This window comes from Ictidomys tridecemlineatus, chromosome 10 (assembly GCF_052094955.1).
Source record: "Ictidomys tridecemlineatus isolate mIctTri1 chromosome 10, mIctTri1.hap1, whole genome shotgun sequence".
In the NCBI taxonomy this organism is placed as follows: Eukaryota; Metazoa; Chordata; class Mammalia; order Rodentia; family Sciuridae; genus Ictidomys; species Ictidomys tridecemlineatus.
The window spans coordinates 84,641,734-84,666,234 of record NC_135486.1 but is presented as its reverse complement, the minus strand read 5'-3'; the positions used below and the strand labels follow the sequence as shown (position 1 = coordinate 84,666,234).

At 36.9% G+C, this 24,501-nt stretch overlaps 1 protein-coding gene across 9 annotated transcripts in view; it reads left to right on the top strand.

The window, feature by feature from the left end:
• Cacnb2 (calcium voltage-gated channel auxiliary subunit beta 2) overlaps positions 1–24,501 on the top strand; it is a 343,227-nt gene that overhangs the window by 211,268 nt on the left and 107,458 nt on the right. For 7 of the 9 annotated variants that reach the window (XM_040278350.2, XM_040278346.2, XM_040278343.2 and 4 more), the window contains one exon: positions 22,866–22,985. In XM_040278350.2, coding sequence (XP_040134284.1) covers positions 22,866–22,985 — 120 coding nt within the window. Of the gene's footprint in view, positions 1–21,584; positions 22,032–22,865; positions 22,986–24,501 lie in introns of those variants that run through there. The other 2 variants (XM_005325789.5, XM_021726663.3) reach the window with 2 other exon arrangements.

The following is a 24,501-nucleotide window of genomic DNA, read 5'->3' as shown; positions in this document are numbered from 1 at the left end:
ACAGAATCATTTGGTAAAAAAGCCAGAGACTGTGCCCCTAAGATTTAGGCCGAGGAGAAATTCCTATTTTCTTTAGTATTAGAGAATGCTATAGTTTGGATGTAGTATGTCCCCTGAAGACCTGTGTGTGTTAAAAGCTTAGTCTCCAGCTTGATGCTGTTGGAAGGTGGGGGACCTTTAAGAGGTGGAGCCTAGGGGGAGTGTTTAGGGGGAGAATCCTCCAAGGGAATTGTGAACATCAGACTCTTCCTCTTTTACTCTTTACTGTGCTTAATGGTCAATTAAGTGAATGGGCATGCTCCATTGTGTATATCTGCACCACTCTAGGCCCACAGCAGTGGAGCCAGTCACCAACTGAAACCTCCATAATTGTAAGCCCAAATAAACCTTTCTGCTTTATAAGTTGAATGTATCTAGGGTATTTGTGATAGTAACAGAAAGTTCACTGACACAGAGATCAAAAGTGAGTGAGAGCTCAATGTTTTGAAGTGTCCTGTTCCCCTTTATTTTGTCCTGTGACTTCACTCTCCCTATCCCATCCCTATCAATGCCATAAGTGGAAACATATATTTATTAAGATAACCTTAGTGTGCTAATGGGATGAAATCCATTGTTCAATTAACCATTTACTAAATCCTCTGAGAGGTAGTGTTTATTTTTGAGATTGAGCTTTCAGAATTATGCATTGGGAAAATGTCAGGCAATTTAAATTAGAAAAAGCAGCTTTTAATTGATGAAGATTTTTTTCTCCTCTTGCCCAAAGATGGCTTATTCTTTAAAACTGGGGAATGGGAAACCATTTTTTTTTTTTTTTGGTCACAAAATACTGTAAATAAGCAATTGGAATTTAATTCTCTTTGGGCCCTTGTTGAGGACGTGCCACAGCCCCCACCCTGAGGTATATCTTTGGTTTTCATAGGCCTGCGTATGATTATCGACAGATGTGAAGTTCAAATGTCTGAATAGCATTGCTTATGTCTACATTTGAAGGTGGGTTCCATTTCCTGGTTTGCTGATAAACTGACGGTGCCATCATTTTCATGCCTTTGACATAATTTGGAAAATAAAATATTTTTCATCACTTTAGGTAGTCACTGGATTAAAACCCAACTGTCTACGATAAGGGTATAAGTGTCAATAATTTCAATTAGGTGAAAAACAAGGGGAGAAATCTTGGGGGACCCCATGGAAGACTTCCCAAAAGAAACCCCTCAATTACTCATGTAAAAAAAAAATAAAAATAAAAAAGGGTAATGGAAGCAAGGAATGATTTGATTTTAATATCAATATCATTGCCAATATTATGCAAAACACCTCATTCTAAGTCTGGCCTAACTTCTCATACAGAGGTTGACAAACTTTTTTTTCTGTCGAAGGCTGGCTCATAAATATTCTCAAAGTCTCTATTGCAAAGTCTTCATCTTGCTACTACAGAATGAATGGCACTAGTCATTGACAACTCCAGGTGGAGTGTGGCCATGTTCCAATCAAGTATTTTTTTTTTTTTATAGAACACTAAAAATTGAGTTTCATGTTATTTTCACATGTCCTGAGTTGAGAGTCTCCTGGTTGTTTTTAGCTTTTAAAAACAGTGAACCTACATTCTTAGCTCACAAGCCTCATCCAGTCTGGCAGTGGGGCTGACTGACACCCAGGGCTCATGGTTGGCTCATCTCTGATAGAAGTCCAGTGGTTAGAACCCTGAAGGGAGTTTCATACAACAAGCCAAAGTGTTTTGCTTTCTACAAGAGTCCAGTATGAAACTTGGGAACTCACTACAGATGTCCCTGTCTAGAAAGCAATTTTTATTGTGATTTCTGACAATGACAATGTTTGCCAACACAAACATTAACCTTAGCGCCTTTTTCAGATGTTACATTTGAATTTCTACCCAGATCTGGGACTGGCAACCATGATTATGAGATACACAGGGACCTTGAACTCTTTCTTTGAGCTGTTTTGAAAGGTCATTGTCTTTATGTTAATCGGGAGCCAGGAACATTAGGCTTCAGCTGCTTGTGGAAGGTATTATCATTAGGAAAATGGTCTAATTAAGAGTTTGTTTGGCGGTTTGTGGGTGCAGGCCTGGAGACTAGCAAACCTGGGAGGGCGAAATTACAGGCACTGGCAACAAAGAAAATCAACGGATAATTATAGTAAACTTCTCCCTAGGCCTGAATGCAAAGCCTGAAATGTGTCAGTTTTCACATTTGAATTATTATATTCAACTAATGACAGCTTACTTGGTGATATGTCAACATGTTAATTCTGAATGAGTCTTAATTGGGTATTTTGATGCTGAGATGATTTGTTACCTAAAACGCAGACACCACCTGAAATTCTCAGAATTTTAGAATTCAGTGGCACATCCAGGATTTGTTTCCTCTAGATTTGATTGCTTTATTCAAGACGTATAACTCCATTAATAAATCAGAACTGTAATTATTAGCCTTCTTGATGACATGACAGGACTTTTTTTGAATCAGCCTATTCACAGAGCAGGGCATTCAGAATGGGGCTGGTTGGAATTTGGAGCTTCACTTTAAAAACCAAAACATAATTCCCTTTCCCTCTTCTGCTCCTGACTCCCCAGAACAAATTTGAGTGCCAGCCTAATCTAGTGCTGCCCTAGGTGATTGGGGTTGGGGGAATATTGGGTTCTTTCTTTCTTTCTTTCTTTCTTTCTTTCTTTCTTTCTTTCTTTCTTTCTTTCTTTCTTTCTTTCTTATTGCTTTTATTACAGTGTAGTTGCTAATTAAGTGACATAAAGGAAGACCTTTGACCTTTCTTTTGTTTTCTTTTTTTTTTTAATTCTGAAGATTGTCACTTTTTAAAAATTTTGAAGATTGCTCAGAATTTTCTACCAGAAACCTTGTTTTCTGTTTCTGTTTTTTAAAATCATGGTAAAATACGCATAACATAAAATTCACATTTTTATGCATTACTTAAAATTTAATAGATAATCCAAAATACAATTTAATACAAAACATCACAGGAGATTTGGTGTTATATTATTTTATTATGTGGTATGATGGACATAATTTAGTAAGAAGTCAATACACCACAAGTTAATTAGGATAAAATTATTAATATTAAACAAGATAAACAATAAAAAGAATTGCAGCCAATAAGACTTACTTTGCTTTCTAACAAGTAAAGTTTGAATATGAATCAAGAGGGTACCTAAAAATTCAACCTAAAAGAAGGGTGTGCACGTCTGTCTGCCTAAAACTGAGAATCTGCTTCTCATAGCTTGCATTTTTTTTTAGAAAAAAATAACATTTTAATCAGATAATATTTTCTAAATTTTTAAAAATTATTTATTTGTTCTTTTTAGCTATATGTCAAAATACATTCTTCTGCCATGTATTACATTTTTACCATGTTATATGACATTAAGTACATTACATTCAAATTGTTATACAGTTGTTTCCTATCCAGCTCCAGATATTTTTTCTTTCCAAATAAGTGTGTGTACCCATTAAACACTAACTCCTTATTCTTTTTGCCCTAGAACCCTGGGAACCAGCCTTCTGCTTTGTCTGTGAATTTGAGTACTCTAGGGACTTTGTGTAACATAGAATCATATATTATTTGTCTTTTTATGACTGGCTTATTTATTTTCAACGTTCATCAAACTATTTCTAAATGTTTCAAATAAACATTTTTAGTTCTGATTTAATCTAATTCATGCTTGAATCTCAAGAATCAAAGGCTCCTAATTCTTTTTTTTTAAATTTTTTTAAAATGCTGATTGAATCACCAGGCAATCTTTTCATTTTGTTTTTTAGCCCAAAATAAAAGGTTTGATTTTGAAAATCATTCTTTTTTGGGAGGGTCGGGGGCGCTGTTTACCTGGGATTGAACTCAGGTACGCTCAACCACTGAGTCACATCCTCAGCCCTATTTTGTATTTTATTTAAAGACAGGGTCTCACTGAGTTGCTTAGCACCTCACAGTTGCTGAGGCTGACTTTGAACTCACAATCCTTCTGCCTCAGCCTCTGGAGCCACTGGGGAAAATTCTTGAATGTTACAGTCTAAGTAGGGAAATCCAAGTGTACTCTTTGTATGGGGGTAAGGAACTATTTTGAGAATGATCTTACATTCAATTACTTTAGAAAGTAACTGACAAGTTATTAACAAGGAAAATGATCTTTTTAGGTTAGATTTAGAGAAAGAGGCCTTGTAATATTTTTAACTTTTTATATCACTGAAAAAAAAAAAGATTAACTGAAAAAAATAATATGCCAACTGGAGGATGCTACTTAGAAAACAAATGTAAACTTTTCTCTCTGCAGTCCCCATGCAATCCAAATTTCATGTTAATTAGCGCCCCCACCCAAAAGGAAAACAGTAGTGCTGTCCCTCCATGGTGGGCTGCCTTGCTTGTAAGCACCCCCAGGAGCCTCTCTGAAGAATGAGAGCAGCTGGTTTTCTGAAAGTAGAAAGAAGTGAGATCAACAGAGTAGTCAGTACTAATTGCTGAGACCAAGTCTCCAGATGCAGTTCCAGCTGGGGAAATTATCCTTCTGGCTGCTGTCCCTTGGTTCTGTTGTCAGTAATAACAAGTAGGAAGCCCCACCTCTTCTGTATAATGGAAGGTTCATTTTAATATGACTTAATGGACTGCGGAGTTTGGAATGTGGAGGAGTATCAATGTATCCGTGAGCGCTGTATTAATAAAATATGTGCTACATACAGACAGAAATAGGTCCTGAAAAGATATCATTCCCTAATGACGTGAATTCACAGTGTGACTCACACCGAGCTACAAAATCCTGCTGGCCACAGGCAGGTAGGTTCCACTGATCAGACGGGTCTCTGGATGCTGTGGGAAGATGTTCTTTTACTTAGTTCCTCGTGAATACCACAAAACAATAACTGGAAAAGGATCAAATTCACATGGTGGACTGAGACTTTCCTGTATTTTTACCAGGTCGTCAATCATCAGCAAAACTGTACATGTTATTACATGGTATAAATGATAGACAAGGGGTTCTAACATTATTTTCCAGTTCCCAGAAATTGTAGCAACAGCAAAAAAAAAAAAAAAAAAAAATTGTACTTGATTGTACTTGCTCATTCTGAAGCTCTTGTTTTCTAACATTGTCCAGATTGCTCCAGATTCTACCCAGGAGTAATCCTTTCTGAGAGGCTCTGCAAATGCACATCACCCCAATAATTATTTTTCTCTCTTCCTTCTGTGGATTTCTTTCTCTGTTTTCGGTACTCAGTTGTCTCAGGCCAGGTGCTGGTTTTCTCATGACTGGATTCCCCAGTGGAAGGAATGATCCATGATGGATTATTTGCTAAACAACCCATGGAACTGTCAACCCAGACCACAGAAGTTTTTCTTTTACTAGTCCTCCAAGGCTTGATATGATAGACCAAGACACTCTTTGGCTTACCCACAAATGTTTACTGTGGTACAAGATATGTTCAGAGATGTGAGCAAAGGCCAAATTATATAGGTTAGGATTTCGGATTTTATTTTAAATGGAAATATTTAACAGTGTAATGTAATCGGTGCACATGCGCATGAACACACACACCACACGTGCGCACACCCACCCCCACACACACACACATACACAAGGTTGGGGGTAAAGGGTAGAAGCAGATAAGTCATTTAGAAAATTTCTACCAGAACCTACAAGAGATGAGTGATTTGACTAGTGTTATGGTGGTGAAGAGGAAAGAATGGCAATGATATTTTCATACAAATAAAAGAGTAGCTTCATTTTCATCTAACAAACAGTCATTGAGTTCCTAATGGGAACTGACTCCTGTTCTAGATACTGGGAATTCAGTAGTAAATAGAAGCAGCATAAATCCCCATAGTCCTGAAGCTGGGCTTTCAGTGGGTTGAGTCAGATGATAAGTAATTAAATGCATACATTTAATATATATGTATATAATATAGGTCTGATATATAATTCATATGTGGCATGCCAGAAGGAGAGAGGAAGGAGGGACATTGAGCTGAGGAGAAGAATACTGGGTAGCTGATGGATTACTGTTTTAAATGGTACAGTTATTATGTCAGATAAGGATTTTTTACATTGGTGAGTCACAGAGACATTTTGGAGGGAAAAGTAAAAGGTATGCCTCAAAGCAGAATTAACAGATACAAAGAGGTACCCATTCCCCAGGGGTTCTGTTGTCATTTCCAGAGTCCTCCAAATCAATAGGCTCCACTTTCTGCCTCTGGGTAGAATGGTCATGTTTGAGAGTAACTTCAGTATTTTCACCATAAAAGAAAAGTGTACCCGTTATTTAGTAATTGAGAAATATATTCCAAGTAATATGTTATATATAATATATATAATATATTATATATATAAATAATATATATTATATATTATATATATTATTTATATATATAATATATTATATATATTATATATATATATGAGAGAGAGAGGCAGGGGATATTACAAGAATTGAGAGTAGAGAAAGATATTGCAAATCTCTTACAGAAAATGACCTGGGGATTTGTTTTTATTATGTCTTTTAAGAGTGAACAGTCAAGCATTACAGAAGGCTACAACAGTGAAAGTCAAGTCTCTCCCATCTCTAATCCTGGATTCCTTAGTTCTCTTCTCTATAGATGACCACTGTTGCCTTTTGGGGGCCTGTCCTGGAATAATGGCTTTCAACCTAGGTTGAACCAAGAACCATATGCAGGGATTTGAAAGGGACTGTGGCTTTGTCCCATCCCCAGAGGTTCTGATTGAATTGGTCTAGGATATAGACTAGAGTTTTTTTAATACCCTTACTTAGGTTATTTCAATGTGCATACACTGAAATGTTCTAAAGATGATCTATATGCTGATAAATGAATACATTCTTCAAAAAAATATGAATGATAGTAAAACCATATTGACTATTCTAATTCCTTTACCTGTAAAATTATTTCATGTTTGCATATATCACTAGATATCTGATTACTTTTACTGTCTGAATAATATGCTGTTATACTGATGCAACATAATTTATTTAATCACTTCCCTACTTTGTTGGACAGTAATCTTATTTAAAGTCCCCTGTTAAGACAAACAACACACATTCATTTTTTTTTAATCTTATTTTTTTTTTTGGTGGGTTTTTTTTTTTTGTCTTTTTTGGAACTGGGGGTCGAACCCAGGGCTTTGCGAATGCAAGGCAGACGCTTTGCCACTGAGCTACATCCCAGCCCCGACACACATTCTTTTAAAAAAATATTTTTTAGCTGTAGATGGACACAATCCCTTCATTTTATTTATTTTTATGTGGTGCTGAGGATCAAACCCAGTGCCTCACACATGCCAGGCAAGCGTCCCACCACTGAGGCACAATCCTAGCCCTGATACACATTCTTATGTGTGCATGCTTATATAGCATTTATATATTTCTCTAAGATAAAAAAATTCTACAATCAAAAATAGAATTTTGAATCAAAGATAAATAAAATTTTAATTTTGATACATCCTACCAAATTTCATGTATAAAGAATAATGTGAAAAAGTACTGCACCGGTAGTAATAGTTTATCTTTACTTTTATTTTTCCAATAAATTTTTAAAAATAGTTTTTCTTGGATTTTGCATACTTTAACATCAGGACTAAAATTAGACATTTCCCATATGCTTAAAAGTATTTTCATGTGAATATCTTACTAATTTTTTTTCCTTCTCTCTCTCTCCTCACCCATTTTCTACTAGGTTATTGGTTGGTCTTATTGATTTATAAGATCTGTTACTATGTGAAAGAAATCAGACTCTTGTCACTGAGAGACACATTTCCAGTTTTATTAATGGCTTTTTATTTAGGGTTTTTAATTTTAGGTAGCAAGATGTATAGCTTTTATTAATTTGTGAAGTTTTTCAGGTATCAATTGGTAAGACACCAGGTTCTGACTATAAGCTACTGGCAGACGGAGAATCTGCCCTGCGTGTTCTTATCCCCTTAGTACCTGGCATGTGGTCGACACTGGTTGAAAGAATAGCTGCATGTAAATGTGATGATAAAGAATCATATTCACCCAGAAGTTAAGGAAGTAATGGTATCATTCTAATTTAATTTCCCTTGTCATTAAATGCCTCAACTTGTACCTGAAGTACTGAGTTCCAGAAGGCACACTCAGTTATTTCAAAAACCCTCCTCTTTGTCAATAAATTCCAGCTCCTTAAATACTAAGGTCTTTCTCCCCTTCATGTTGGTCCTTCTGCTGTGGAAATTTGTTCCCTTAATTCTGTCTGTGACTATTTTCTGTCAACTACCAAACTCAGCCTAAATCTCTTTCCTTTTGGAAGCTTCTTCTGAGTCCCATCTTAATTTCCTTACAATTGTCTTTCCCAGGACCCTATTTTTTTCCTTTATAGACATTACCAGAACTGCCAGCCTGTTGTTACCTCTGATGTACGTCTCCCTCTGTAGACTGGAAGCCCCACTCATGTCTTCTTCCCATGCATGTACTGGGGTTGGGGGACAGAGTTCCCTGCTCTCATTATGGTTAAGCACGATCATGTATACAGATGTTGGGAAGGGAAGATAAGAATAGTAATGCTTCGCTCAATTCACAATAGCTAAGCTATGGAACCAACCTGGGTGCCCTTCAACAGATGAATGGGTAAAGAAAATGTGGTACTTATACACAATGGAATATTACTCACCTATAAAGAAGAATGAAATTATGGCACTTGACAGTAAATGGATAGAACTGGAGACTATCATGTTAAGTGAAATAAGCCAGTCCCCAAACCCTAAGGCTGAATGTTCTCTCTATATGTGGATGGCTGATTCACAATGGGTCCTAATGGTGGGGAGATTCACTAGATTGGATGGGGAAAGTGGGGGAAAGGGTGGGGAATGGGAATGGGAAAGACAGTAAAATGAATTGGACATAACTTTCCTATGTGCATATATAAATACACGACCAGTGTAACTCCATATCATATACAACCAAAAAATGGGAAGTTGTACTTGATGTATGCATGATACGTCAGAATATATTCTAATGTCATGTGTAACAAGAAAGAATAAAAAATTTAAAAAAAAATTTTTAAAGAATAGGAATGCTCATACATGATGATAAATGATAGTGTTTTATATAAAGTGGAATACCCAGAAGGTATATTTTTGGTTTATAATTGATGTGTCTCAATAGCAGTGGTACCTGCATATCACGCACATTGTTCCAAGCTGTGAGACAGTGCGTGGTCGGCAGGCAGTGGTCACCATCCTCATCCAGACATTTGTATCCTCAACAAACAGGTCATTTTTGCCCTGTTTGAAAGTTTTACCAAAGTTCATTACGCTTGAACATCCTAAAACAGCAGGTATTTCTGTGAATTGTGTATGCATTTAAAATGCATTCTCATTTGTGAGACAGAAAGCGTGACGTTAATTGCTTTGACCAGCTGTACATGTCCATGTTTTATTAAACATTCTCAACATAGTTTGGAATTTCTAACATTAATATTTTATTCCAATTGGTACATTTCCAACTGAGGGATCTGAAACTTGCAGCCTTTTTCATACATAGATGCATAGGAAAGATTGTCTCTTGTTCTTAAGTCACTTCCCAAAGGTGGCAAGTTGCTTAAGGGATGAATTAGCTATACTAGGTCACTAGGGTACTTTACAGTGCTGTATTACTAAGCTCTCCATACCACTGGTGTTTTTCCAACCAAATCCCTCATCGTGTAGCCTATTTTTCATATTAAATCTCTCTGAACCAAAGTCCTATCTCCCTTGAAGGTCAGACTTTTAGAGCAGTATATTAATAATTTACTACCAAATTACTGAGTCATTTGGCCTGCTTAAGGACCCCACCCAATACTAACAAATAATTGAAGCGCTGACATGAGAAAGAACCGTGTTTTAGGTGGAAACTTGTCATCATTTTTTTTTTTTTACATTTTTAACAAGGGAATGATACTTCACAGTGTTAACATTTTATATCTAGATATTTTTCTTTTGATTCTTATTTCTTACCTGACATCATTTCTGAACCAACATTTTACTATTTTACTTTATTACTGTCAGGAGATCTAGTCCTTGGCTTTTTTCATAGTTTAAAAAAAAATCAAGGTTAAATACATTAGAGAAAATATGTAGATGTTAACCATCATTTTTTACATCAAAAAAATCTTCAAGACATGTCAGTTGCTATGGGAAAGCCTTTTACTTTTATTCACAAAAATGTTAACATTTACAGAAAATGATTCAAAATAACCTCCCCACTGTTTCTGCAAAGTAATCTAACCCTATCTCTCATATTTTTTTTTGGTGGTAATTCTAGTATTTTTTCTTACATGAATGCATGTATATTGAGAAATGATTCAGAGTTTGGTTTGGTTTCCCAGTCACAATCATCATAAACATTGGCCTACATATAATAATCTTTAGTCTTTGTAAATATTTCAAGGTTGTCTAATAAACTATTAAGTATCTGGATCATAATTTTTAAAATGTCTTAAGCTAGATCCAGAATTAAAATTATTAATCTGTATACATCTGGATACATGTCTAGAGGAAGGAGAAATTTGTCCTTTCTAAAAGGTTGTTCTAGTCGAAAACTTGCAGCACGATATCTAACTACCCGGGTTACTGCAACCTCCTGATAGTGTGAACTGGCCTTTTGCAAAGAGTACCAGGTGACTGAGGACACAGGTATTGTTGAGTTGAGTGAGATTCCACACTTTTTCCTGTTGCCTGTGACGAGTTGGTTTTGGCAGGTGGGTGATGTCAGTTTTCTATTCATATTTTTGTTTACTTGTATCGATCCATCTCCTAGGGGTTTTCTTATCAATTGGTAGGTCTTGGGTATTAGGACAAGAAAATGTTGGAGATTCAACTTCTTAAGAAGTGAAGCCATATCCCTTTCACAGCAGTGTCGTTCTCGAGGTCACATGTGGTGGCTGTCCATTAGTGTCTGTGGATAGATGTTTCCTTGACACCCGGGGTGGGGTGGGGATCACCTTGGAAGACAAGAGCCAAAATTCTTTTGTTTGATTGTTTTACAACTCGGGGAAAGCCCTAACTCTTGGCCATGTCATCTTTTCATGTGGCCTTTCTTTAGTAGTAGAGAGCCAATTCTGGTGTTTCAGTTTTGTATTTGTTCAGTTACTAGCATTTCTGTACAATATACTACTCCAGGGACAATGGAAGAACATGTACTTAGCAAGCACAAGGCCCTGGGTTGAATCTCCATTCACACTCACACACACACACACACACACACACACACACACACACACACACACGTATAGGTATTCCTATACACCTATACCTATATATGCCTATTACTCAAAATTGTTTAAAGAAATATCTTCCTCTTGTACTGACTTGATGTTTAAACACACTCTGTCTGCCTAGAAGTTTTCTGCATCATCCGATTTCCTGATGCGAATTTTAAAGTCCATCTTGAAATGATGATGAACATTTATACATGTCATGCTTACATTGTATTTGCAGCCATTTGTAAGAAAAATTTCAAGAGCACTCTTTCTAATAGGCTCCATTTAGTATACTCATTTTGCCAAAAATTAGCCTGGGGAATATTTACATGAGTTGTCTTTGGCTATGCAGTGAGTCATTGGGAGTTTTAAGACTGGAACTTTAAGTTCCTGGAATGAAGACGTGAAATTTAATAGGGAAAGATACTTCACACACACACACACACACAAATGCACAAATAAACAAACTTTATCATCTTGTCAAAATACAAAAATCTAGTTCTTTGGAAGAATGATACCATATAAATTTTAAGTATACTTAGTTTTTTAAAAACATTAAAGTGCATTTCTTGTCCTAGAACACGGTTATTTAACCAGCTGACCTATAGTTGACATTTGTACAAAGTTAATGAACTTGGTATTTACTGAAGTTTATGATAATAACACCAGGGATATGTTCAAGCTAAAGTCTTTGTTTTATTCTTTCATTCATTATAAATATTTATTGCCGACTCACTGTGGTTAGCCAGATTTCTGTTGTTTGATGTTATTTTTGTTTTGTTTTTGTTTTTGAAGGAAGAGACACAAACCTGTTTAGGAGTGCTTAGAAATGCTTAGGAATGCTGAGGAAAACCCCAGAGATCTTCAAGATATGAGATATGAGGAAGAATAGACTCCCTCTCAACTCTTGTTCATTCATTCAACAAATGCTTATATAGTATGTATCCCATGCCTGGCAGTATTCTAGGCACTTGAGGCATATAAGTGAATGAAACTTAAAGGGCTATATTCTAGTGGAAGGAAATGCACACTAGTCAATATATTAAGTAAATTTATATGTTAGAAGGCAAAAGCACTGTTTTTGTAAGTAGGACAGAACGAGATGGCTTATATGGGCCTATAGTTTTAAATGAGATAAAAAATAAAATGTAGGTGACCTTCAACAGATAAATGGGTAAAGAAAATTTGGTACATACACACAATGGAATATTACTAAGCCATAAAGAAAATGAAATTATGGTATTTGCTGGTAAATGGATGGAACTGAAGACTCTCATATTAAGTGGAAAAAGCCAATCCCCAAACCCAAAGCCACACTGAAATGTTTGAGCAAGGCTTGAAGGAGGTGATAGTTAGGTGTAATGAAATCTGGGAATTGGAGAATTCCTGATTGCGTGTAACCAACATCATGGAGGCCAGGGGGTGTGGAGCAGGAAGGAGGGGTGTGTATATGGTTGGGGAGCAGGCACCCGGCAAGAGGATGTAGCAGTTGGGTGGAAGAAGAGACAGGAGCAAAGGAGACTTGAAAGAAGCAGCCAGAGAAGTAAGAGAAGACCCAGGGAGCATGCTTTCTTAAAACCAAGTCGAGAAAAGGAGTAGAGAGTGGGAGGTGATGAGCTATGCTAACTGCTATGGTGGGTTGAAAAGTAGAGCCCGGGCACCTGATCACTGGGTTTTAGTCTTACAGTATCGATGGCTTTTGCAGGGTAAAGGGGATAGGGTTAAGAGAGAACAGAAAGAGAATTGGAGTACAGGCAACATTTTCTAGGTGTCTTTTTTTCCTGCAAAAGGAAAATTAAAGCAATGGGCAGGAACTTACAGAGGAAATAGAATCAACAGAAGGTCTTCTTAGGAAGAGAGAAATTATAGCCTGTGCATGCCGGGCAAATGATTTGTTCATGCAGTGTTTCCAATGGGAACCCCTATTCCAAAGCTCCCCACATACATTCATTCACTCCTTTATTCCCATTTCATTCAACTTGCTTCTGCAATATATTGAGACAGGGGAGCTCCCTCAGCAAAAGGTTGCCTGAATATATTCTTTATTATTACTAGAAAGACCGTTTTCCATAAGAAATTACACTAGCAAAAAAAATTATTGTCTATCACCATTGGTAACTATATATATCAAAGTCCTAAAAGTCTTCCTTATACACAAATACACCCAATATTTAAAAAAAAATTTGTAGTTGTAGATGGATAGAATGCATTTATTTTATTTACTTTTATTTGGTGCTAAGGATGGGAGCCAGTGCCTCACACAGGTTAGGCAAGCGCTCTGCCACGGATCTACAGCCCCAGCCCCACCCAATATATGTTAATGCGATTGAATGGAAATTATTCTATGCCAGAAACCCAGAATTCAAAATGATATAAAAAGTGACCATATAATTTTAACTTTTTAAAAATGGTGGGTTTTGACCATGTCAAATATTGGGCAGAGGCTTCTGTATAGACAGCTATTTTGCTGGTATCTGAAGGAATAACAAAACAATAACAGTGCTTTGGTATGTTACTCTTAATGATATGCAAGTTAGTCACATCTCTGTGCTTGAGACCAATCACTGGTACTTTTCAATTAACTTCAACTTCAAGGCTGAAAACTAGCAAGTGTTCCTACTGAACTGAGAAAGGTGACTCAGGAGACCCCCAGATTCTCATCAGGGGTTAGCAGCTTTGGAGACTACAGAAGGCCAGCTTGCCAAAGTTATTTTCATTTCCAGGGGAAAAAAGAAAGAAAAATTGACTTGGACTGTTCTCCTATTCTACTTATCTATCTACTCTACTGTTTCCATTGCATATAAGTAAGGAAAAGAATGTATCATCATTTTGAGATGCTCTGAGCAGCCAAGATACTTGTAGCAGCCAAGTCTGCAAATAGTACTACATTAGTGAATGTGAAATTATCTCTTTCATGAGATGCTCATTGTACCTTTGTTGTGCCTTTTGGAAAGATAAAATTTAAAAATTTATGGAAATGTGTGTGTTGGTGCATGAGAGAGAAAAAAAGGTGCTTATCGGGGCACCTAGCTTAAGAAAGCTAGAGGGAATAATTTGAAACTCATAATGATCTTTATGTCCATTAGAAATGGATATAATGTGACTGGCACACAGCAAAAAAAATGTTTTTGAATAACAGAAACATCAGGTGTATGAAAAGGCTTGCTCTGGCTTTTACTTTTATGAGCTGATGTACACATGGGCTTGAAGTCAGACTGCTAGAAATTAACTTCAAGTTCCTTTGGTTACTAGCTGTGAAACTTTCTCAGGTAACTTAACCTCTATGCCTCAGTTTTCCCATCAGTAAAATGGAGTTAGAGATTAAATTAGATAATACTTGTGAATCAGCACAGTTCCTTACACAATTATTATCACTCACGTACCAAGGGTAAGTTGGCTGTTGTAATTATTAACACGATATAGGACGATCTCAAACATACCCTCCTTACCTCTAAGAGATAGGACTAGATTTAGAAAGAAGAAAACCCAAGAACTCTGTTTCTCATAAAATAATGGTGTTTCCAATAATGTGGACTTTACCAACAGCAATTTCAATGCCCACTCCTAATTTAAAGAATCATACATGTATAAAATCCATCTGAAATGATGCTGTGTAAATGCAGAAGTCTCCTATACATAGTGCAGGCTTCTGTGTGTATCCAAGTGGGGTGGATGAGAGGAGAGAAAGCTTAAACAAATCTTTCTTAAAGGATAGCACATCGCACACTGGACTCTCTGCAATTCATCAAACATGCTACATATGTCTGGTCCTTAGGGCTTAATCATATGCTGTTCCCTCTACCTGGACATCTCTTTGCTTAACACAGTTCAGGGCAAAGTATTTCCTTTTATTCTTTGGGTTTTAACTTGGTGTCATCTCAGACTGTCATCTCAGCACCCTAACTAAAACATTGTCCCCTCCCTTCATCATTCTATCATCTCAGTCTTTATTGTCTTCCATAGCATTTTTTTTCCTGATAACTTGAAAAAAAGTAAAACACCTTTGCTAGAATATCAAGCTCAGTGGTAGAGAGGAATTTTCTTTTTCGTAGCCACATTCCTAGCATTTAGCTTATAGTCGGGGCACTTAGAGCTTCAAAGCAGTAATACTCAATAAATGCTTGGGTTTTTTTTATTGTGGCTTTTTTTATTACAAAATTTCATCTCCATCATGACATACTATAGCTTCACAAAGTTTAAAGTTTTTCTTATTCTCTTGATAAAATTGAAGCTAACATGTTAGCTTTTACATAATCATAAAACCCTTAGAGATGATCTTGCAAAGATTCTTCATTGTCACCTCGATAACTATGTTGACATCAAGCCAAATGATAGTCAATCACAGCACCTCATTGTATGAATTGAAGAGTAATTTCATGATATTTGCAAACTAAAGTACACAGTATTTATGAAAATGTGCTTAATTGAAATGCATTATATAATTTGAGTTTTTAAAGTTGAGATCTCTCAAACCGAAAGGTTAAATGAGGCTCAAATTACACAAGGGCCCTGTATAGACTTTATTTTGATCCTGATTTAACCAAACTTTTGAATTAAAATTGTTGCAGAATAGGGAAAATTTTAATACTGCCTTGTTGGTTTCAATATTATGTTGTCATTACTAATTTTAGGTATGTTAATGTACTATGGTTATGATTTAAGAGAATCCTTAGACCTTAGAAATCTATAATAAACATTTTAGAAATGAAATGATACCTTTGACTTGCTTGTAAATAACCTAGGGTTGGGGGAAAATAGTAGATGTGGATGGAAATGAATTAAGTTTAATCAACCACAGTTGATAATTATTGAAGTTAGATCATGGAGACATGAGGGTTCGTTATATTTTTCTGTCCTATTTTGATATGTGTTTGAGTTTTTAAAAAATATTTAATTTTTAGTTTTAGGTGGATACAATGTCTTTATTTTACATTTATGTGTGGCGCTGAGGATCAAACCCAATGCCTCGTGCATGCTAGGTGAGCACTCTACCACTGAGCCACAATCCCAACCCCTTGAAATTTTTTTTTTTTTTTTTTTTTTATTGGTTGTTCACAACATTACAAAGCTCTTGACATATCATACTTCGAACAATAGTTTCAAGTGAGTTATGAACTCCCATTTTTACCCCAAATACAGATTGCAGAATCACATCGGTTACACATTCACATTTTTACATAATGCCATACTCGTGACTGATGTATTCTGCTACCTTTCCTATCCTCTACTATCCCCCTCCCCCCCGTCTTCTCTTTCTATCCCATCTACTGTAGTTCATTTCTCTCCTTATTTTTCTTCCAATTCCCCTCACAACCTCTTTTATGTAGTTTTTTATAACAATGAGAGTCTCTTTCCATTTCCATGCAATTCCATTTTTCTCTCTCTTTCCCTCCCATCTCGTGCCTCTGTTTAATGTCAATCTTTTCTTCCTGCTCTTCCTCCCTACTCTATTCTTAGTTGCTCTCATTAAATCAAAGAAGACATTTGGTATTTGTTTTTTAGGGATTGGCTAGCTTCACTGAGCATAATCTGCTCTAATGCCATCCATTTCCCTGCAAATTCCATGATTTTGTCATTTTTTAGTGCTGCGTAATACTCCATAGTGTATAAATGCCACATTTTTTTAATCCATTCATCCATTGAAGGGCATCTGGGTTGGTTCCACAGTCTAGCTATTGTGAATTGTGCTGCTATGAACATCGATGTGGCAGTATCCCTGTAGTACGCTCTTTTAAGGTCTTCAGGGAATAGACCAAGAAGGGCAATAACTGGGTCAAATGGTGGTTCCATTCCTAGCTTTCCCAGGAATCTCCATACTGCTTTCCAAATTGGTCGAACCAATTTGCAGTCCCACCAGCAATGTATAAGAGTACCCTTTTCCCCACATCCTCGCCAGCACTTGTTATTATTTGACTTCATAATGGCTGCCAATCTTACTGGAGTGAGATGGTATCTTAGGGTAGTTTTGATTTGCATTTCTCTGACTGCTAGAGATGGTGAGCATTTTTTCATGTATCTGTTGATTGATTGTATGTCCTCTTCTGAGAAGTGTCTGTTCAGGTCCTTGGCCCATTTGTTGATTGGGTTATTTGTTGTCTTATTGTCTAATTTTTTGAGTTCTTTGTAAACTCTGGATATTAAGGCTCTATCTGAAGTGTGGGGGGTAAAAATTTGTTCCCATGATGAAGGCTCCCGATTTACTTCTCTTATTGTTTCTCTTGCTGTGAAAAAACTTTTTAGTTTAAGTAAGTCCCATTTGTTGATTCTTGTTATTAACTCTTGTGCTATGGGTGTCCTGTTAAGGAATTTGGAGCCTGATCCCACAATATGTAGATCGTAGCCAACTTTTTCTTCTATCATACGCAGAGTCTCTGATTTGATATCAAGGTCCTTGATCCATTCTGAGCTAATTTTTGTGCATGGTGAGAGGAGGGGATTCAGTTTCATTTTGTTGCATATGGATTTCCAGTTTTCCCAACACCATTTGTTGAAAATGCTATCCTTCCTCCATTGCATGCTTTTAGCCCCTTTATCGAATATAAGATAGTTGTAACTTTGTGGATTAGTCTCTGTATCCTCTATTCTGTACCATTGGTCCACCCGCCTGTTTTGGTACCAGTACCATGCTGTTTTTGTTACTATTGCTCTGTAGTATAGTTTGAAATCTGGTATTGCTATACCTCCTGATTCACACTTCCTGCTTAGAATTGCTTTTGCTATTCTGGGTCTTTTATTTTTCCATATGAATTTCATGATTGCTTTATCTATTTCTACAAGCAATGCCATTGGGTAAATTTTTTATGATAAAATTATTTAAAATTTTACTCTTAAGTCATTCATTAGGACAATGGTTATGTGACATCCATATGTTCTCATTCTCTTTCTCATTTTCCCCCCTCCTTAGGCTTCACTTAAAGTTATTTCCTCTCTGTGAATTCTAAAGGGGTCTCTCTATTAACATTGAAATAACTACAAATGATAATAATTCTTGAGCACCTATCATAATTAGAATGTCATTATCCGTATCCTGGATACTGAATTTTGAGGGTCCCAAAGCAGCTCGTATCTTGCTATGTTTATATTTTACAAAAATGAGGTCAACAAGAACATGCTGTTCTGCATCTTTCTGTATTTTACTTAATAAGTTCCTATGACCTTTAAATTTAAATAAATCTTTATATTTAAAAAAGTTGAAATCTCTCATTATCCATGAATGGGTTATTAAGAAATAACAGTTAAGATTTCTGAAGAAATCTAGATTGCTTTCCAGAACAACCGTTAATTCTTCTAAACGGTAAGAGAGATGATAATGACAAATAAAAGAATTATCACCCCACCATCAGACAGTCAACAATAGAATTCTTTCCCTTTGGTCCTTGTCTGTTTTGCTCTATTCTAAAAAATGGGGGTCTGGTCCATATGGCAATGGAATGTTGTTTTTGTTAATGGCAGGGTGAAGGGAAACAGCTGGAGTCACTTTGCCATTGGGTTGGCACAGTTCTGTGCATGAGGTTTGAGTTTGAAGAGGGCAAAGCCTTGTCAAGAATCAGGGTATCCTTGGGGTACCATGGGAAACTGATTTTGCTCAAGAATGTCGCTTTAGATTTTATATGAAGAGTTTCTACAGAAATAGATGACACAATTTGGGATCCAAGATGCCACTTTTAAGTAGGCTTACAACTCTTATCCTTTTGACTTTAAAAGAGAAAAAAACAAGAACACTCACAAAAACTGGTGCTGGAAATATACATGACTGTGAAAACAGGAGAGTAAGACATCCAAAAAGCAAACTTTACACATACAAACAAAGGTGTTAAAGGAAAAGGGTGAGGCTGTATTGTGCAAATATTTGACATTGAAGTGGAGAAAGAAAGTGAAAAGTTGATAAAAGAGCAAGTTAATCTGATTAAACTGTTTTCCTGTCTTAGAGGGAAAGTTCTAAGCATCAAAGTAGAAGATCCTGGGATGGACTGTGGGGTTAGACCTTAGACTCAAACTGCAATTTGGAACTGTACAATTAGCAACGTGAATACTGAGATGGAGACAAGCAAATGTGGGTAGGTGAAAGGAAGAGGGAAGGACAAAACCTTCCGCAGAAGGTTCACATTATAGGAACTGCAGAGACCCAGGGTACATCTTGTAATGACCCTGTTTGAGAGCTGTGGAAATGACTGCCAACTGTTCCTGTCAGTTGAGGCACCATGACCCAGAAAGTCCATATGGTACCAAAGTCTTAATTAGTAATATCACTTCTAAACGTACAAATCCATACTCCCAGAAGGAAGAAGATTAATTGTAATGCCTATGTGAGGAGGTGACTTTCAGACAACTCTGGACACAAAAATATGCTATGCTACTCTTTAACAGTGTTTGTGTCTGGGTACAGAATTGGAGGTGATGGTACTTTGTGTCTCTTTTCACAGTACATATAACTTCTATAATGAAAAATATTTTGAAAGTCTATACTGTCAGATGGAAGGAATAAAAGTAATCTGGTTCTTTCAAAAGGCTAAAGATCAGAACAGGGGATATTGCTCAATTGGTAGAGTGTTTGCCTCATATGCATAAGATCCTGGGCTCAATCCCCAGCAACCCCCTCCCCCCCAAAAAGCAGTTCATAGTGATCATAAAATAGTCAAAATCTGCTTCAAATATTCAAAAAGTCATTGCCAAGGGTCAATAAAGAGATTTTTAAAAACTGTTTAATTATTTAAAACTGGAAACAGGTCTCAAAAAAATTATGCAATGCAAAAGTGTCATCTGATTATTAGCAAAGGACTTTTAAGATCTTATTCTGTTTAACAGCGATTGAGATGATAAAAATGTATATATGTTCTTATTATGTACTTCATATGTCATTTTGAGTTTTTTTTTTTAATTTTTAATTTTGAGATAGGACCTCACTGAACTGCTTAGGGCCTCTTGCTAAATTGCTGAGGCTGACTTTGAACTTATGATCCTCCTGTCCCAGCCTCATGAGCCACTGGGATTATAGGTGTGCACTACCATGTCCAGCTATTTTGAGGTTCTTTAATGATAGAAAATTTCTATCTTCACTGAAATGTGGCCTGAACGTCATCCAGGTGATTAGGGCTTCAAAATGCCAAGATTGGTGACAATAGGGCTGTGGGCAAAAAGTGTGCTTCTTGGTCATTTTCTAGTTTAGGAAGTTCCCTGGGAAGATTAGGAATCCCCTACTGGTATATGTGTGTGTTACAAGATTCATTTGTCCCTTGTAATTTGCTTGAACAAAAAGTAAAATGCATTTCTATTCTCCAGGGATTTTTCATTCACTTCATAATGTTAAATTGAGGTATAGTTGTTCTTTAACTTTTGTTCCGAAGTGCCTATCTTTTTTTATTATTAGTTTTAAGCATTTAGAGCAGTAAGATTGGTATTAGCCTGGAAACCAAAGGAAGGAGGGAGGGAGGGACTTTGCAGAATCATTTCTCCCACTGCACTCAAATACTGCAATTTGGCTTTCAGTTTTATGTTTAAGAAACCCAGAAGTGTGCATTTCTTCATAGTTGATCCTTAAAAATAAAAGTCCATTTGCACAAGCTACTCATAACCTTAACATCCTTCCTCTGAGCCCCAGTCACCTTATCTACAAGAAGAGTTCGAACTCCATTACTGTATTCTGTGAATCTTAACACAAGCTAATAAATCAATCTATCTTTGCAATTTCTTCATATATGTATTGTAACAATTCACAGTTATTTATTCTAGTGGCTTATTTCAAATGGCATTTGCTCCGTTGGAGAAGCAATTCAAAGTCATTCTGAGCTCAGTTAAACTCATTGCTGTATAGGGCTGTGATTACTTCCATGTCCTAATTAAAGGGCCAAATCTCTGTCTTACATCTTATTTGAAAAGCCACAAGCAATAAAGAGCTGTATTATATTATGAGTGATGAGCACTGTTTGATTTTTTGCCATCCAGTACTTTATATAATATTTATTATCTGTGAATTGCCTTTATGACATAGACATCCTTTCTGTAGCAAGTCATGGAGAGGGATTATTAAATAAAAAGATTACATGCTTTGTCGTTGAGAGAAGGTTTCATCTGAAACAGAAACCTGACAAACATACCATGTGCCCGTTACTATAGAAGCAAAGAGACCTTTCCAGCTGTTTACACTTTGGATGTAAAATGGCAATTTAACATAGACTAACAGTGTGATGTGAGCATCTGCGTAAAAAGGCTACATATGGAGCATGCCCAGTGCGGGTAGTACGTCCTCCTCCCTCCCCCTCCCTCCCCTCCAGATCTCTAAAGATAAGGCTTGAACTTTGCACTTGCAAATGTCACTGCATACGTTTTTTGCACTAGGTGTTTTTTTTTTTTTTTTTTAAGGTCCTCTTACAACTAATTTCCTTTAACAATCCAAGAGCAGGGGAACAGGGGAGCAGGGAAGAGAATATTTAGGGTAATAAGATGCATTAAGTTTAGAACCGAGTTGATGATGCCGGGCTTTGCACTTGAAGGGTTTTTTATTTTTAAAAGACATAGAAAGAATTCGAGTGTGTGCTGATACTCTTGGAAGGGGAAAATAAGAATCTCCTTGGATGGGAGTCTTCTGGGACAGGGAGTGAAAACCCTGGCAGGAGGGGACGGAGCAGAGGGGCTGCTTAGAGCATGGATAGGAAGGGAGCTGGGATTCTCCCGGGCTCAGCGTGCACTGAGAATCTGTGCCCCGGGCTGCAGCTGCGGACGTTAAAGGCGCTGTCTGGCTAATGAAGGCCACCTGGATCAGGCTTCTGAAAAGAGCCAAGGGAGGAAGGCTGAAGAATTCTGATATCTGTGTAAGCTCAAGGGCTTTGCTTTGGGGGAGACGTTGTTTTCTTGGCTTTTCTGTATTGCAGTGAGTGCAGGCAGAGAGGGGTGGTTGGATTTAGTTAATATGCTCAAGACTGCAAGAGAGGGAGCTAGGGAGATTCCTATCATTTTTTTGAGCTCCTTTTCCTACGTTGTGATTTATTGCCAGAGGAGATATTCCAGGCAGGTGTTTTCTGTAGACAGCTCTTATTAAATATCTCTGTAAAGGTGTTTTAAAATGTGTTCCTGAAAGAGGGAAAGAAGCTAGCTGCTAGTGTCTTATTACAGTTTTGTCGGAGAAGGTAGCAGGTGTATTAAAAGGTATAAAATGATTCTTAAGATTATAATGGGAGTCACATCCTGGCAGTGACATTTGGTGGGGGGAGTTCAGATTGATAACTCATTAGACTTTTATTTATTTTAGTTTTTGGTTAGGCTTAATGTCTTTCTAGTTGTGCATACCTGCTTTAGCATGTAGATTGTTCTTGAAGCTATCCTTGAAATCCATGAGTGCCCTTCAGCTCTGCACTGCACCACCCAGCTGGTTTTATTATAAAGAAACTTGTTTTGGTTTCCAGAATAGTTTCTGGAATATGAGGCTTGGGAAGGAATGGTAACTTGGTGGACACAACTACCCTAGTGAAGGGTCTGCAATGCAAAGTATGTTTTTTCCAGATTGGGTTGCTGCAAAAATGGATTATTTTTCATCTTTTCAGGAATTTATAGCACAATCGAGGAAGCAAACCGCCACGTCAGTGAGACTTTCCCATTGCAAACATCATGCCTTGAATCTATTTTAATATATACATTTTCCTCTCCAGGGTTCGGCAGACTCCTACACCAGCCGTCCATCCGATTCAGATGTGTCTCTGGAGGAGGACCGGGAGGCAGTGCGCAGAGAAGCTGAACGACAGGCCCAGGCACAGTTGGAAAAAGCAAAGGTAAAACCATTTCTTCCTTGCCAAGGCCTTTCTTTGCAAGTTGGGCTGTGCCTGTGATGAACCACCTGTGGAAATTTCTCTTTAAAGAGTATTACATTGTCTGATTTTAAAAGGATAAAATTAATGGAGCATTTTTTTCCCCCTTTAATAGCAGGAAGTTTGATAGGTAAGACTGGTCTTCACTTTTGTTCTATAATCTGAGCAACCTGTTTCTATCAGTAGGTGGTTTATTTACACACACACAAAAGGATCTCTAAATATACCAAGAGGGAAAATGATATCTAACATCCAAATATTTTACTTCATTTTCCTAGCTATATCTGTGTTTGGGGGGGGGGACTTTCTTTAAGCTAATATTTATTTTCTTGGTCTTGAGCAATCTTTCCCCTAAATTTTATTCTGCATTTTATAATGACATATTTTTAAAAATGCATTATATTTTGCTTTTGAAAAATGAAGCAAAAGGTGTCATTGGTTAGAGAAGATTCTCCCCTTGGGGGATCCCACTTTCTTCCTCATTCCATTATACTACTCTATGCATATATAGGAGGGAAACTGGAAATCAGATGAAATATAGAATTTATTCCAGTCTGAATTTTATTTCACTATGAAATTGTGATTTGGATTCTTTTTTCTCATGGAGTTGTTTGAACAGTAGCTATTTCTAAAGCATAAGCTGTTGTCCACGTTTAAGGCATGTTTGTTTGATTGTTTGATCCTTGGTACCTGAGTGAACGTATTGTAACACAGTTGGTTTTCTTTTGCAAAAAAAATGACTGATTTTGAAAAAGAGTAAGTATTGTGTTGATCATGCTGGAAAAATCCGGGTAGCATTACAGTACTTCTTCTCACCACTTCTTCTCTCAGATGAGTAGAACCAGTGTGTGTTGCTATGGGAATCGTGGCTTGGAGATTTGGTTTGAATGCATGGGCAGTCCTTATGTAATATTCATGACCTCTTGCTCAGCTGCCATAGTAGTATATTGAGGAGCCGCCAGGAGCCCTTGACTTCTTAAAAGCAGTATTTCTGTATATCATGACAAAGTTCTCACCTCAGCTGGCAGGGAATGTGAGACAGCTTATATGCATGAGGAGCCAGGAGGGCTTTGTGACCCTGGGAGCTGGTAGAGCAAGGAGTAGCCAGCCCAGTTGCCATCACGAATCTGCTCTGCCAAAATCGGCCATTTGGAATGCTGTGCAGTTGAAATTAGATAATAGTTAAATGATGAATGTTTGGTAAAGTTAATTGCTGCAGGTTTGCTGGTAGTTTAATATGTCACGACTGAGAATTCATATTCGACATTCTATATTTGGCACCTGAGTGTCAGGAAAAGTCAAGGAAAAGAAATAACAGTTTGTATTCCAGAAATAAGATTGTTCTATTTGCAGCTAATTTATTCATGTAATTTTCACATACCGTTTTCTCAGATTTATATCATGTCATCATATATCCCAATGTAGTATGAAGTTGGTTTTCAAAATCTTTATCTGATTGGGGGACTTTTGTAGGTGGCTG